At 35.4% G+C, this 17,768-nt stretch overlaps 1 protein-coding gene across 1 annotated transcript in view; it reads right to left on the bottom strand.

Annotated features, from left to right (window-relative positions):
* MDGA2 (MAM domain containing glycosylphosphatidylinositol anchor 2) overlaps window positions 1-17,768 on the bottom strand; it is an 896,755-nt gene that overhangs the window by 94,576 nt on the left and 784,411 nt on the right. Inside the window, exon 10 of the mRNA XM_008269620.4 lies at window positions 4,826-4,974. Coding sequence (XP_008267842.3) covers window positions 4,826-4,974 — 149 coding nt within the window. The remainder of the gene's footprint in view (window positions 1-4,825; window positions 4,975-17,768) is intronic.

The raw sequence follows: 17,768 nt of genomic DNA, 5'->3' as shown, positions 1-17,768 counted from the left end.
TTGATTTTTTATAAACATATTGAGTACTTAGAAACCACAATAACCACAATTATTACATACATTGTTATCTATAAGAAATCTATAATTTTTTATTTACTATGAAGTATTACAATATTGTGCTTTCACTAGCATAGGGAGATTACTGATGCCATAAACAGGAGTGTCAATTTGTAAAGTCAACAACAGGAGTCACTGTGCACTTACTCCTCATGTAGGATCTCTGTCCTTAATGTGCTGTACACTGAGGCTTAATGCTATAACGAGTACTCAAACAGTATATTTCACTTTGTGTTTCTATGGGGGTGCAAACGATTGAAATCTTTACTTAATGTACACTAAACTGATCTTCTGTAAAAAAAAAAAAAAAAAAAAGAAATTATCAATTCCCAACTTGACTCTCACTGGGATTAAACATGACAATAGGTCTGATCTGATTTCATCATCATTTAAAAAAAAATCATCTATTATTTTTCACTTTATGTTTCTGTGTGGGAGCAAACTGTTGAAATCCTTACTTAAGGTATACTAAGCTGATCTTCTGTATATTAAGATAATCGAAAATGAATCTTGATGTGAATGGAAGGGGAGAGGGAGTGGGAAAGGGGAGGGTTGTGGGTGGGAGGGACGGTATGGGGGGGGAAGCCATTGTAACCCATGAGTCGTACTTTGGAAATTTATATTCATTAAATAAAAGATTAAAAAAAAAACCCAATATTGTGCTTTCACTAAATAACAGTAAGCACGAATTATTTACTAAAACAACTTCAAAAAATGCTTAACCAGAAAGAGGAATATGCAGTAACTCAATTACTCAATTGGCAAAAACATGTCTGAAGACCAGAATGAATCTTATAAGACAATAGAATAATTATAAAACAATTTATATTTTGAGGACTGATTTCTTTGTTAGTGATTATTAATGATTACCACTTGAGTAGAAAATTTGGAAATAAACCTATAAAACTAACAAGGTCTATGTTAGTGATGCTGTAACCCACTACTGGGCAGTAGTAGCTGCTCCCAAACTTGATTCTGTGGCACGTTGTATATATTTCTATTATAACATTTATTTTAATAGGACATTTAAGACAATTCTTCATTTTTAAATACCATATGATTAATTAAAGTTTCATTGATTGAATGGGTGAGGAAATACATATGATAACTCTAAGCACTATAATATACTATGGTTTAAGAAGGGAGGAGTGGGGCAACTAAAGCACTCTAAGCAATGACATATCTTACTTTCTAAAATGATCATCAAAATGTCACACTCATTGTAAATTTGTATGGCAAAATATGAAAAAAAAGTGTATAAAACTGTAAAATCTCTTATTAAAAACTGTAATTGTCTCTATTGCCAGTGGATTCTAATGATGTTTATGTTGGTTAGTATATACAAGTTAGAAATAATTTTGCTAGTTTCTTAATTCCTTAGATACCATCTGAGGCAAACATTCAAATAACTCTTTTCTCTTTCCTATTAAGCAACAAATGAAGCAAGTAATTGGAGACTAGTAGCTGTCTAAGGAAATTAAACAATTGCTTAGCTGAGCCTGAAAAGTATAACTTAAGAACATTAAGACTTTAAGAAAAGTTTTTTTCTGCAAATTAGTATTTTGGCTTCCCATGATATATTTCTCCTTTTAAAGCTTCTTAAAGTAGTTATTCCAGAGTTCCAGTGCTTTACTGTAGATACTGTGAAGTATTTTACTTGAAGTATATTGGGCAACGGTAAAATTTTTTTTTTTTTTTTTTTTTATTTTTGACAGGCAGAGTGGACAGTGAGAGAGAGAGAGAGAGAAAGGTCTTCCTTTTGCCGTTGGTTCACCCTCCAATGGCCGCCGCTGCAGCCGGCGCACCGCGCTGATCCGATGGCAGGAGCCAGGATCCAGGTGCTTTTCCTGGTCTCCCATGGGGTGCAGGGCCCAAGCACCTGGGCCATCCTCCACTGCACTCCCTGGCCATAGCAGAGAGCTGGCCTGGAAGAGGGGCAACCGGGACAGAATCCGGCGCCCCAACCGGGACTAGAACCCGGTGTGCCGGCGCCGCAAGGTGGAGGATTAGCCTATTGAGCCACGGCGCCGGCCAACGGTAAAATTTAAAGACACTGTTCCACATCACAGTTAAGTACTGATCATATATTTTAATAAAAAGTCAGTTAACACTATTAGAAAACTACAAGGAATGCTGTTTTTCATTTTACCAACTCTATCCATAATGGGTTTAATAACAGCAATAATTTTATAATCTTATTTAAGAATAGGTAATGAAGTTTCTAAATGTTTATAAATTAAAAAGAAATTATAGAGTTTTTAGGATTGAATTTGTCATTAGTCTTAAAGAATCAAATTTTTTCCCCAAATCTTCAAAAATACAATGAAATATTGTGTTCTGAAGGCCATATTTGATATTAAAAGGAAGATATTTTATACTAAATGACCTAGGTATTTTGAAGATTAAAGAAATTAGTTAGATCTATGGGATTAAAATGTAAATATAGCATGAACATTAAGACTCCAGAATCAATAAAATATATACTGTGAGTTAATAATTCCTGGAAGAAAATTTCATCTTATAACCAAAAACATAAATAGCAGTGATTAGAGAAATGTCATTTTTTTTAAAACTTATGTTGTAGAGTCCACATTATAATACAGTTTATTTAAACTGTTTTGTTGATTATATTCAAAGTTCATTGATTCAAGATTCTGAGAGAGTTTTGGAAATGAAAAAAAAAAAAAACACGTGCATGTAAGTCATAAAGCCAGCAGCCCTTCAGATTGGCATGGTCAGTTACCCAGAGACTGTGAAAATATGGCTGAGGAAGAAAATAGAAACTAAACGTAAAATTCTGACTCTCATTGCAAATGAACCCATAACCAGAAAATAGTAAATGACATCTAAAGAAAGCAGCTTAATTTTACAAATACCAATTACTCTTGGAGATAGATAGATAGATAGATGAAAATGGATAACCAAATAATGTGGTAGGGAACTAAGAAAAATAAAAGAGAAGAATTCCTTGAGAAGTTTCTAACATGAAAATTTAAGAACAATCACTGTAGCAAAGAAAGATGTACTTTTCTCTGAAGGGAGGAGAGAATTTCCACTTTGCTTATGGCCTTGTCTAAGTACTGACAGAGTTTGTGGACTCAAACGGCTTCCTAGGGAGCTCATGTCAACAGCCTCGGGTGGCCACTGATGTCATACAGTGTTAATTGTTAAATTAACAACATCAGTCACAGCACTAACTCCCCATGCAGGACCTCTGTCCTCAAAGAGCTGGATTATGAGACTATCAGTAAAACTAGTTCTCAAACAGATTTTTTTGGGGGGGAGGGTGCATGTGTATGCAAATTGTTGAAATCTTTACTTAGTATAAAGTTGGTATTCTGTGTACAAAGTTAAATTAAAATAATTCTTAATGGAGAATGGGACTGGCAGGGGAGGGGTGGGAGGTGGGTATGGTGCAAATAACTATATTCCTAAAGTTGTACTTATGAAATCTGTATTACTTAAATAATTAATTAATAAAAAAAGTAAGCTCTCAGAAAACAAATGATGCAAAACTGAAAAAAAAGAAAACAATGGCTGTGTTAAGAAAAGAAAAATATAGTCATATCCCACTTGTCAGAGTGAAAACTGCTAACCACTTTTGCTTTCACTTTTATCTTCCATGCCAATAAAAATGATCAAATTAGAACAGGTAGAACAATCAACTTTGATGTGGCTTTAGGATTTACATAAATTTACCCAAGGACAAGTGCAAATTTTCAGAATGGTCCACTGAGATCTGCTGTGAGCATTCATGCAAGCTATCAGTCATTAACAAGTAGCAGTATGTTTCCACCAGGAGGGATCTCTTACATTTTTAAGACCATTAACTAATAAGGAGGACATATTCAAGTTCCAATCTATCTTAATTTGAGAGGTTGTCTAACAAATTCTTTTATTAAGTCATGGTGAGCACTATAGAGAAACAATGGCTTAAAGACAGAACTGCTGAATCGGTTGCTAGAAGTTTACCAGTCTTTTATCAAACAAATTTTTTCTTTTCTTCTGTTCCAAATCAAAATGTTATTTCTAGGATTTAGTTATACAAATAGAATGTACACTTTGCAAATCTGCAGATGATATACAATTGGGAGGAAGAGCTAACTGACCAGGTGCTATTCAAATATATCTTGAAAAACATTGTGTTAGGCTGAAACAGTTCCTCGGATACTACCTAACAAGAAACAACGTAAAGATCTACATTTAAATTTGAAAAATATTACTTATACCTGCAAAGGCCAAATGAGCTTAACAGTGGCTCATTTGAAAAAGATACATGTTTTCATGTAGTGCACAGGGAAAATACCATACTTTATTATTTCTTCATATTTTACTAAAGCATATTCTTTGTCAGATCTATTAAATTAACTTTCAATGCATTCTCTGTATTTCTTGCATGCTTCAAAAATAATATTCAAAATGTACAGCTCCTCTGGAAACAAATGATTAATGAATATGGTTAAGTAGGGCACATCTTAAATAAGTTCCTGGCATTTGTAGCATACAATTTCTCCAGCATATCTAGTACGGAAGGATTTCAGAGACCTCCAATAATGTTGCTTTAATATGTCTGCTGTCATAGGGGAAAGTATGTAAATCAACTTAAAAAATTTGTATGTAATTCAGAGCAGTTTATACAACAAGATATTATCTCTGATAAAGGAAAATACATCCTGAAATTCATGAAAAAAGGTTAGAAAAATTGTAGTAACAAAGTCTGCACAAGGGTTACAAAGGAAAAATAAAAGATGGCAATTAAATTTCTTACCTGCCTAATACCCAATCGGTACGCAACAATCCGATCCACGGCGTCGGGATTCATTTGTGTCCACTGAAGGCTGTAGGAATAAACACGGTGTCTGTTCTGCCACACGGGATTGTAGGTATCATAGTAGAATTCTGGAGCATATGCCTTTCCTGAAAATAGAGGGGTGCTTCAATGTGAGTGATGACATACTGCAGTTCAATAGTGCATATTTCCTTTGACCCTTTCATCTCCCTCTACTGAACTACTAAAAAAAGCCACATTATTAAAATCTAGTCAATTTTATATATACTTTTGAGAGCAGATATAAGAATAGATAAGTGGGCCGGCACCGTGGCTCACTTGGCTAATCCTCTGCCTGCGGCGCCGGCACCCCGGGTTCTAGTCCTTGTTGGGGCGCCGGGTTCTAGTCCCAGTTGCTTCTCTTCCAGTCCAGCTCTCTGCTGTGGCCCGGGAGGGCAGTGGAGGATGGCTCAAGTGCTTGGGTCCCTGCACCTACATGGGGGACTGGGAGGAAGCACCTGGTTCCTGGCTTTGGATCGTGCAGCGCTGGCCATAGCGGCCATTAGGGGAGTGAACCAACGGAAGGAAGACCTTTCTCTTTGTCTCTCTCTCACTGTCTAAAACTCTCTCTCTGTCTGTCAATCTCTCTTACTAACTCTGCCTGGCAAAATAAATAAATAAATAAATAAATAAAATAAGAAATAAAGAATGGATAAGCACTGTGAGAAGTCAAGACTGAGAAATGACTCCAAGCTTTCTGTTCTGAGCAACTGGAGGAATGTAATTTCCATTAAAACAATAGAAAGCTAGGGGAGGATCAAAGTTTGGGGGAGAAGATCGGGAAGTCATTTTTTGAAAATTTTAAGTGAACCATATTGAAACATGAAGCATACAAAAGGATATAAGTATCCTGGACTAAAGGAAAGATCAGAGCTGGATCTAGGCCTAGTGTTGTGGTTCAATGTGTTGGGCTGCTGCTTGTGACACCATAATCCCATATGAGTGCTAGTTTGAGTCTGGAATGCTCCACTTCCCATCGGCTGCCTGCTGATGTGCTTGGGAAAGCAGTGGAAGATGGGCCAAGCACTTGGACTTCTGCTACCCTACATGGAGTCCAGAATGGAGTTCTAGGCTTCTGGCTTTAGCTTTGCCTAACCTCATCCGTTGTGGACATCTGGGAAATGAACTAGCAGATGAAAGACTGTCTCATTCTTTCTCTGACTCCTCATCTCTTAAATAAATTATTTTAAAAAATAAAATTTGAAAAAAGAACTAGAGCCATCATCTTGCAAAGCACAAGTTTACAATTAGAATTTGAATCAAAAGCCGTGAGACAGAAGAGATACTACAGAGAGTTTGAGTAGACCAAGAAAATCTGATCACTGGGCAAGCCATAGTTGGAGTCATGGGAAGAGATAAAAATCACATGAAGACGTGAGATAAAACAACCAGGGAAAAGGAAGAAAACCAAAAGTGTGGATCAAGAGAAGCGTACAGGGGTGAATGACCAAAACTATTTAAAAACAAATAAATAATGAAAAACCAGGGCAAGCCTTTGAGCTAGCTGATAAGACACGTTTAAGATGCTGCATCCCATGAAACAGTACATGGGCATGAGTATGACTTCTGGCTCCTGGCCCCTGCCTCCTGTTAATATAAACACTTAAAGGCAGCAGTAATGGCTCAAGTAGATGGTTCCTGCCTCCCACATGGGTGACCCAAATTGAATCCCTGGTTTTCAATTTCAGCCTGGCTTAGGACAGGCCATTGTAGGCATCTCTCCACGACTCTCAAGCAAATAAAAATTTAAATGTTATTTGAATATTAATTCAGTTGAATTGAAAATGGATTACTACTAATATGAGGAATCTCACACAGAAATATCGAGAAGAGCCATTATATTCATATTATATTTCTTCTTCCATTTTACATAGTATTTTTACTTACTATAGCACTATTTCACGTTCACAATAGCTAAGAACACAGCCTACTTGAGAGGTAGCCACTACACTAAATGGAGGAATCATTGCCCAAAGTATTTTTGACAACTTATATAAAAAATCAAGGTTCCTTTGGCTGGCACCGCGGCTCACTAGGCTAATCCTCCACCTGTGGCGCCGGCACACTGGGTTCTAGTTCCGGTCAGGGCGCCGGATTGTGTCCCGGTTGCTCCTCTTCCAGTCCAGCTCTCTGCTGTGGCCCAGGAAGGCAGTGCAGGATGGCCCAAGTGCTTGGGCCCTGCACCCGCATGGGAGACCAGGAGAAGCACCTGGCTCCTGGCATTGGATTGGCACAGAGCGCCAGCCGCAACACGCCGGCCGTAGCAGCCACTTGGGGGGTGAACCAACAGAAAAAGGAAGAACTTTCTCTCTGTCTCTCTCTCACTGTCTAACTCTGCCTGTCAAAAAAAAAAAAAAAAAAAATCAAAGTTCCTGAATGCCATGGCTGAGAAAGAATTTTTAAGATCACACCCATTAACAACAGCTACAAAAAATTAAAATATCTTTGAAGAAATTTAACCAAGAATGTGAAAGATCTAAACAATAAAAATTATAAAGCATTAAGAAAGAAATAGAAGAAATAACCAAAAAATGGAAAAAATCTTTCATGTTTGTGGAATGGAAGAATAATATCAAAATTATCCATACTATTCAAAGAAATTTAAAGATTCAATGGGATTCCAATGAAAATACCAATAACATTCTTCTCAGATATAGAAAAAAATCCTAAAGTTCATATGGAAACATAAGAGAACCTGAGTAGCTGAAGCAATTTTAAAAAATCAAAAAAGTTGGAAATATCCAATGCCATATTCAAAGACATACTACAGAGCTGTTATATTCAAAACAGCCTGGTTGGTATTGGCAGACAAACAGGTGTGCTGAACAATAAAACAGAATAAAAGCCCCAGAAATTAATCCATGCTTCTATAACTAAGCTTTGACAAATGAGATAAAATCACTCCCTGAAGAAAGAATGATCTCCTCAACAAGTGGTGTGGGGAAAATTGGATCTCTGCATGCATAAGTATGAAACAAAGACTCCTCAACTATCCTATACAAAACCAAATAACGATGGATCAAAGTTCTAAACCTATGATCTGAAGCCATCAAAGTACTAGAGGAAAATACAAGTGAAATGCTGCAAGACATTGGCATAAGCAGAGACTTCTTAGAAAAGACCTCAGAAGGTCAAGCAGTAACAGCAAAATAAACAAATGGATTTACATCAAGCTAAGAAGCTTTTGTACAGCAAAGGAAACACTCAACAAAGTTAAGAGGCAACAGACAGAATGGGAGAAAATATTTGCACAATGCATCTGATAAGGATTAATATTTAGAATATATAAGGAGCTCAAGAAACTCAACAACAAAACAAACAATGCAGTTAAGAAGTGGGCTAAGGATTTGATCAGTCATTTTTCAAAAGATGAAATACAAATGGCCAACAGACACATGAAAAGTTGCTCAGGGTCACTAGTCATGTGGGAAATGCAAATAAAAACCACCTTGAGGCTCACCCCAGTTAGAGTAGCTATCATCCAAAAAATAAAAAAATGCTGGCAAAGGTGTGGCAAAAAAGGTACCCTAATGTGCTGTTGATGGAAATGTAATCTATTACAACCATTATGGAAGATAGTATGGAGATTTGTCAGAAATCTTAAAACAGATCTCCAATATGACCCAGCCACCCCACTCCTGAGCATTTACCCAAAGTAAATGAAATAAGCATATGAAAGAGGTGTCTGTACCAATATACTTATAATAGCTATATTCAAAATAGCTAAGATATGGAATCAACCCAGATATCAATCCACTGATATTTAAATAAAATATGGTATATATACATGATTTGACACAGCCGTAAAATAGAATGAAATTCTGATTTTACAACACAATGAATGTAACTATAGACCATTATGCTTAGTGAAATAAGACAAATCTCTCCCCTGAAAAAGATATGTTTTTTTCTGATACGTGATAGTTTATACAGAGTCAAAAGAAAACCAAAAACCCTGAATATCTAAGGGTGAAATTGACATCTTACGGTCTGATAATTGTTTATAGGCCTTGTCTATATTTTGGTGGAACAGTGGTCTTTCTAGATTCTACTTCTTGAACATTATGTTAGTGGTGATTAAGCCAGTGATTATAGAGAAACTGAATGTCCATTATTGCAAAAATAGAAGCAAGGAAACATTCAAAGCAAAACAGGGACAGAATAGATTCACAACCAACGGCTATGTAGCACAGATAAGAAGTATCTGTTAAAGGTGGATACATGGAGTTTTTTTTGAGTTGATAACATGTGATAATAAAGAAAATCAGACTAAATGTTCAAAGATCTATAACAAAATACACATCAATGATTTTTATTAAGCAAATACAAAGTTTGACTTTGAAATGTCCTATCAATGGTCTCTAAATACAGAATTGCCTACCCTACCAGACTCTGAATTTCCTTTCAGGAGAGGTGTTTTAGTCAATATCCTAAATAGCCATTCAGCTATTTCAAAGTCACTGTCTCTGAGATAGCCATGAAGGAATCTTTCAGTCTTGACTGCACAGTGCTCTGAAATGCATGCCTAACATCAAATCGAATTTAATACCCTATTTTAAATGACATATGGTTAAAAAATGGAGGAACTAGCAATTACAAATTATATTACAATTTTGTATTAAGTATTTGTTTTGAAAGGGCTTACACTTACTATGAAGAAAAATGTTGCTCCAAATTATATTTAAGTATGAATTCATTTTAAGGCTAGCCCAGGAAACCACATAATTTATAAATATCTTGGGTTATTCAGATGAAGGAATGCAGGCAACACATTTTGAAATGCTTTAAAGGATCTGAAATCACCTCCAAGTCTGCATAACAAAAGACTAAAAAATTAATTCTAGCGTAAGAATCGTCTATCTCTCGGGTTTTCATCAATCTCTAAGAGAGCAGCAGACATGATCCAACAGCCAAGTTCTGTAGGGCAAGACTAAGGAAGGTCAGATAAATGGGATTGTGACAAAGTGGGATAGAATTATGAAAAGAAATTCTATTCTGGGCATTTCCATATTCTAGAATATTTGACACTTAGTTGACTGCTGGCAGAGAGGGGGGTGGATCTGCTTCAAGTAATTAATGCAAATTGTTATAATTCTAGGAAGATTGTTGATTTAAATTAATACTTTTAAGTTTATTGAAATTGTTTGACCTTGAGGTTTTAAAAGGATCCTTGTGACCTGGTGAATAATATGAATTTGTTCATCAAGAGTTATTTTCAAGCAGTGAAAAAAGATAAGTTCCAATCTAATCCTCATTTAAATATTCTAAATAGATCAATTACTTTAAAATTCCATCATTATTTTTATATTTAATTGCAGATTATTAGAAAGGCTTTTCAATGCATTTTTAAAATGCTATATTTTTCTTATTTTTTTATTTCAACTATCTTTAAAACAGATAAGAACAGGGAAGTAAATATGGAATCTTCCAGCATTATTGAACATTAACATAAGTCCTACTGATTGCAACATTTGAATGGAACAATCGGAAAGTAGAAAACCTGTCGTATCTTCCCTGCTCTCATTTCTACCCCACCAAGTAGGGAACCATTTTCTTGGTTTAATGGTTCCTCTTGCGAATGCAATTTCCTACTTTTTAATTGTTAAAAATATTATTAATATACACAGGATAGATTTCATGCATTTCATAGATACAATGCTGGATAATCATACTTCCCTTCATCTCTCAATCATCTCTCCTTCCTTTTTTTTCCTTTACTTTTTGAGATAACATACTTTCAGTTCACTTTATAATCACAGACTTAATGCATCACTAACAATAAAGTAGAAAGACCACTGTTCCATAGGAATATAGACAGGGCTGTAAATAATAAGCAAATCTGAAGATGCCTGTTTCATTCTTATACACTACTTTTTTTCATGTTGTCTACCACATATCAGAGAAAGGACATGATATTTGTCTTTCTGGTACTGATTTATTTCACTAAGCATAATGATCTCCGCTTGCATACATTTTGTTGCAAAAGACAAGATCCCATTCTTTTTATGGCTGATAGTATTCTATTTGTGTATATACCACATTTTCTTATCCTGTCATCAGCTGAAGGACATCTGTGTGGATTCCATATCTTCGCTATTGTGAATTGAGCTATTATAATTATGGGTATACAAATAACTCTTTCATATTCTGATTTCTTTTCTTTTAGGTAAAGTCCCAGGAGTATGATGGGTGGGTTATACAGGAGACCTATTTTCAGATCTCTGAGGAATCTCTATACCGTCTTCTGTAATGGTTGCAATTTTCACTGGTTAAATCATATGTAATAAATTTTCATGGAACACTGAATTAGAAAAACTTTAGATATCATTCCAATGTCATACAAAGAAATTTAGGATAGACTAGAGACAGTGATGACAATATAGAAAATTATATATTAGTAATAAAAATTATATATTAGTAATAAAAATTATATATTAGTAATCAAATACAATAACTCAAGAAATTTTTAAAAATTAGGAGCAAACCTTATGGTTCAGTGGGTTAAGCTGCTGTCTGCAACGTCAGCATCCCATATAAGCACCAGTTTGAGTCCAGGCTATTCCATTTCTATCCATCTACCTGCCAAAGTGCCTGGGAAAGCAGCAAAAGGTGTCCCACCTGCTTGAGATCCTACCACTCATGTAGGAGACCTAGAGGGAGTTCCAGGCTCTTGGCTTTGGCCTGGCACAGCCCCGGCTGTTGGGACTATTTGGTGTGAATAAAAAACAGATGGAAAAATCTCTTTCTTTCTTTCTCTGTAATTCTAAATTTCAAAATAAAAAAAAATTTAAAAATTTTGACTACTTTTATAGCTGAATAACTACATTACCTTATAATTACATGTTAAATGACTTTAGATAATTACTCATGTTATTGATCAGTAAAAAATAATAATGGATCACAAATAATTTTGAATAGCTGTAGTTAAAAATAGATATGCTTGCTTATGTCCCAGAGCAAACTTCTTTGGAAAAATCTTAGAAAACAAACACATTTCCTGATTTCAACTGAGAAATAAATCTAAAAACTAAGCAAACACACAAACTTAATTTTTTTGTCTAATTTCAGAGCCAATCATAATTAATGTCGATATACTCATTTGTAAGTGCACAATAATATCAATAATTTTAGGATTGACAGACTAATGGGACATCTGCTGGTTGAACAGAGAAAGATTTCATAATACATATTTTTTTCTTTGTTTTACTTCAGGCATTTATCTTATTTCAGCAAGCATTCCAAGAAAATATTCTTGGGCTCTCATACTCTAGTTTTATTTTTATACAACATTATTCCAGTATAAATATTCTTTGATTAACTGATCTAGAAGCACATTCAGTATATAAACTGGAAGATCATTTTTAGATACATTATGGATAATGATATATTTTAAAATATTTTAAAATGTATAGGAAAACATTATATGTCCAAAATATCACATACAATTTATGTGAAAGTATAGACATTCTTTTTTGAAAACAGCTTTATGGAAATGAATAAATGAGGGTTGAAAACATAATTTTAGGCACAAAACTCAAATACAAATGGAAAATATCATCCATGTAAAGACTTAAAATGTCCTTAGCCATATGAATCGATTTTAATAAAGTCAAAATAGCTTTCGTAATAAAAACAATTAAAGAATTGCACAGTAGTGGTTCAGCCCACATATATTTCTTGAAGGCAACTAACATTTTGGAAAGTATCCTGAAGGAACACAAAGTAAAATAAAACAGCTAAATTTGCTTTACAAAAATATTTATAAGGTACCTTTGCACACATGAGGGATATCTGCTAATCTTTTTCATTTGTAGAGAGATATTAAATAGCTAATCATGTCACGTTATTATGAAGTACTAACAAAATCTAGACAAATAAAATCAAGTCAAGTCTCCCATCAAAGAAAAGCTCAGGATCAGTTTGATTTGCTTCTGAGTTCTAAGACACATTTTAAAAAGTGTTATGTTCTTACTATCTGTTGAATTTTTTAGTGGAGGGGTAAGATTATAAAACAAACTGAAATTATGTAATTGTAAAAATTAAAAGAAAGAATAAGAAAAAGAGGAGGAAGGAGGGTGTAAACACGGGCAGGTGGGAGGGCAGAGTGGGAAGTATCACTTCGCTCCTGAAACTTTATATATGAAATACATAAAATTTTTTCAACTTACATGAATAAAAAATTTGAAAAAAAGAATTTACATTAATTATTCTTAGTCTACCAAATACAAGAGGGGGGCTAGCATTATTGCATGGTTGGTTAAGCCACTGCTTGGGATGCAAGCAACAACAGCAAACCATATGAGTGCTGGCTAGAGTCCTGACTTCTCCACTTCATTGCCCTTTCCTGCTAATGCTAGTGGAACAGCAGCATAAAATGGTCCAAGAACTTGGTTCCCTGCTACCCATGTGTGAGACCTGGATAAAGTTCTAGGCTCCTGGCTTTGGTCTGGCCCAGCCCTGGCCATTGTAGCCATTTGGGGGATTGACCAGTGGGTTCAAGATCTCTCTGGCAGTCCCTCTATCTAACTCTGCCTTTCAATTAAATAAATAAATCTTAAAATAAAATAGAAAAGACTGGGGCTGGTGCTGCAGTGTAGAGGGTAAAGCCACCGCTTGCAGTGTCTGCGTCCCATATGGGCACTGGTTCGAGTCCCAGCTGTTCCACTTCCAATCCAACTCTGCTATATCCTGCAAAGCAGTAAAAGATGGCCCAAATCCTTGGGCCCCTGCATCCAAGTGGGAGACCTTGGAAAAACCTTTTGACTCCTAGCTTCATATCGGCCCAGCTCCGGCCGTTGCAGCCATTTGGGGAGTGAAATAGCAGATGGAAGATCTTTTTCTCTCTCTCTGGCTCTGCTTCTGCCTCTCTATAACTCTGCCTTTCAAATAAATAAATACATCTTTAAAAAAAAATAAAAAAGGCAAGAATTATTCCAAACATCATCCCTTGAGTCTAGCACTAACTTGACCTCATAACCAGACAAGGACACAGCAAAACAAAACAAAGCTTCTGGTCAATAGCCTTGATAAATTCATATGCAAAAATACTCAACAAAATGCTAGGAAATCAAATCCATAGCAGGTTTAAAAGATTATTCACTTCTTTCAAGGGGGATTCATGCCAGTGATACAAAGATGATTCAACATATACAAGTCAATAAATGTTATACAACATCAACACGAAGAAATACAAAAACCATATAATCATTTCATTAAGTGCAGAAAAGGCATTTAAAAAATTCTCATCATTTCATGATAAAATCCCTGACCGCATCAGGTATAGAGGAGAGAGACCTCAACACAGTAAAGATTATATGTGGGTATAAGAAGCCAATAGCTAACATTGTAATGAATAGGGGAAGCTGAAGACTTTCTAAGATCTAAAACAAAGCAAAGATGCCTACTTTCACCAATCATCTAGAACAAAAAAAAAAACCTGGAAATCCCAGCCAGAGCAATTAGGCAAGAAAAACAAAGAGCAAGTACTTCACAGGGTGGTTAAAACAGTTCTTGGAATACCCACATCCGCTTTCAGATTGCCAGGATCCAAGTGTCAGCTCTATTCCTGATTCCAGCTTCCTGCTTATGTACACCCTGGGAGGCAGCAGGTTATGACTTAAGTACCTAGGTGCCTGCCACCCACATAGAGGACTCTAACTGAATTCTGGACTCCTGGCTTTGACTTGCCCTACCTAGCTGTGTTGACATTTGAGAAGAGATAACCAGCTAATGAAATAATTCTCTTTCTGCCTTTCAAATAAATAAAAATTAAAAAGAAAAAGGTAAAAAAAAAAGGTAATTAATTTGCACAAGGTGATGTCAAATTTTCACCGTTTACCAACGACCTGATCATACATATAAAGCCCGATGGGGCCAGGCTGGTGCTGTGGCACAGTGGTTAAAGCCCCAGCCTACAACACTGTCATCCCATATGGATACTGGTTTGAATCCCACCACCCCACTTCCAATCAAGCTCCCTGCTTATGCCCCTGGTAAAGGCAGAGGATGGTCCAAGTGCATGAGCTTCTGCACCTGCATGGGAGACCCAGATAAAGCTCCTGGCTCCTGGCTTTGGCCTCGCCCTGTCCCAGTTGTTGTAGCTATTTGGGGAGTGAACCAATGACAGAAGACCTCTCTCTCTCTGTGTCTCTACCTGTCTCTGCAACTCTGCCTTTCAAATAAATAAAAATAAATCTAAAAAAAAAATATTTTGAACAAAAGCCCAAAGCTTCTACCCATAAATCTTTAGAACTAAGAAATAAATTTGGCAAACTTTTAGGATGTAATATCAATGTACAAAAATCAGTAGTACTGCTTAATGCAAATAGCAAATTGTCTGAAAAGGAAATCAAGAAAGAAATCCCATTTCCAATAATTGGACAACTTCATGCACAATAAAGAGACTAGATCCCTATATCACACCATGTTAAAACAAAACTCAATTCAAAATAGATTATAGATTTAAATGGAAGTCCTGAAACTATGACACTTCTAGTAGAAGAAAATGTATGGGAAATATTTTTATATATTGGAATGGACAAGCATTTTTGGGGGGGATCTGAGCCCAAAAGCACAAGAAACAAAATCAAAAATAAGCAAACAGGATCTCATCCAACTATAGAGCTTTCACAAACCATAGGAAACAATCAACTGAGTGAAGAGACAACCCACAAATTGAAAGAAAATATATCCAGATGTCAATGAACTGATGACTGTATGAAGAAATGATGGTATACATACACTATGGAATACTGTTGAGTGGTTAAAAATAAAAAGAAATCATGTCTTTTGCAACAAAATGGATGCAACTAGAAATCAATTTATGTGGTGAAATAAGCCAGTCCCAAAAAAACAGATATTATATGTTTCCCCTGATCTATGCTAATTAACAGAGTACTTAAAATGTAATGTAAAAAAGTGAAACTGACATTTTGAGCTTTGATGATTGCTCACAGCCCTTGTCTCCATTGTTGAGGAACAGTGTTTTTTTCTTCATACTATTTCTTGAACTCTTTAGTTAGAGTAGGATTATAATTATGAATATAAAGTAAACTGGGAATAGATCTTTGCAAAAAATTAAGAGTGGGAATATGAGAGGGAGGAGGAAGAAGAGTGGGAGCATAGGTGGGAAGGAGGGTGGGGTATGAAGTATCACTATGTTCCTAAATTTGTATAAATGAAACACATGAAATTTGTATACTTTAAACAAAATTTTAAAAAAACAGCCTTGAAAAACCGAAATATTTACAATCTTGCATGTGACAAGTGATTAATATCCAGATCATATAAGGAACCCAAGCAACTGAATAGCAAAAGGCAAAAACAAAAAACCAAAACAAACTTGCACAAAAACCCAATTTTACAAAGGGCAGTACATTTAAACAGGCATTTCTCAAAGGAAAACATATGAATGGCCAATACACATCAGAAATTAAAACAAAGGCTCCCCATCACCAAGCATCAGAGAAATGCAAAACAAAAAATAATGATATTACCTAACTCCAACACATTGGTTATTATCAAAAATATAAAAATTAACAAGTGCTGGTGAGGATTCGGAAAAAGGGACATCCTTGCACACCGCTGGCAGGAATGTGAATTCACATCACTATTGTAGAGAATAGTATAGAGATTCTTCAAAACTACCAAAGGATCTACTGGGTAAATCCAAGGTAAATGAAATCAACTTGTCAAAGAGGTATCTTTAATCCCATGTTTATTGATGCATTATTCACAATGACTAAAAAATAAAAACAACCTGTCAACTGATGAATGGACAATGAAACTGTGGTAAATACAGTTGCATAGAATTAAACTTTTTGCACTGAAAATTTTTATTTTCAATTTTCCACAAACTTTTAAAACTACCTTCATATGCAGTGGAACACTTTTCTTTACAGAAAAGAGGAATGCACACAAATAACAGAGTCTGGCTTATTTTTTGGTATATGTAGTAAATAAAGCTAGAAAAAATCTGATTTTTTTCCCAAGCACACTAAATTATTAATACATATATTTCTAGGAGTATACCTAAGCTTACAAGTAAACAGAGGAATTCTGCAATGAAAGACTGACAATAAACAAGAGTTGGGGGGAGAAAAAAGATTGTTGTTGGTCTTTCTGCCCTCCAGAGATGGATTTTTTTTGGGCTCATGACAATGAAATCAATGGGCCAGTGTAAACTGAGAAGTCAGAGAAGATCCCCAAAAAAGTGACAAAATCACAAAGAGCTTTAACTTCAGAGAATACTAGAAACAAATGGCCCTTTCCCAGTTGAGACTGAAAACAAAAATATTTAAATTAACTAAAAATATTTAAATTAATATTTAAAAACACCATTGGCTAGTGATACCACAAATACTTGAGGAGAGGCCAACACTAATAGATTTTGAAAGATAAGTGCACAAAATTCTACCAAGAAAAAAAAAATCCCTCCACAGCCCAATGATTCCAACATTATGAACACTTAAAATGCCCCATGTTGTATGACTCAAATGGCCGAGGAACAGCAGAATTAGGCCTTAGGCAATAAAAAATGAAATAAACTCATAAGTGAGTATGCAAAACATCAACTGACACACATATAGAGAATATAAACTGGCACTGGGCATAGTCTATGAGAGAATAACACTCTTTAGATTAAGGAAAGGCTTCATGGGGTACAGGTCTGACATTTGCATTGACTTAAAGGACAAGAAATTGCTCAGACAACTGTAGTTCACAGAGGAATAAAGAAACAAGGCATGATCACAGATGGTAGAAAAATCAATGGTATAATGTTTCTGAGTCTATCACAAGACACTATGGTTATAAAATGCAGTGAGCACCTTCGTTACCCAATCATCGTTTACCCGAATGGCTAACACAATACATGTGCTAGAAT

This window comes from Oryctolagus cuniculus, chromosome 12 (genome assembly GCF_964237555.1).
Source record: "Oryctolagus cuniculus chromosome 12, mOryCun1.1, whole genome shotgun sequence".
NCBI lineage: Eukaryota > Metazoa > Chordata > Mammalia > Lagomorpha > Leporidae > Oryctolagus > Oryctolagus cuniculus.
This window is presented reverse-complemented; position numbering and strand designations above follow the sequence as displayed.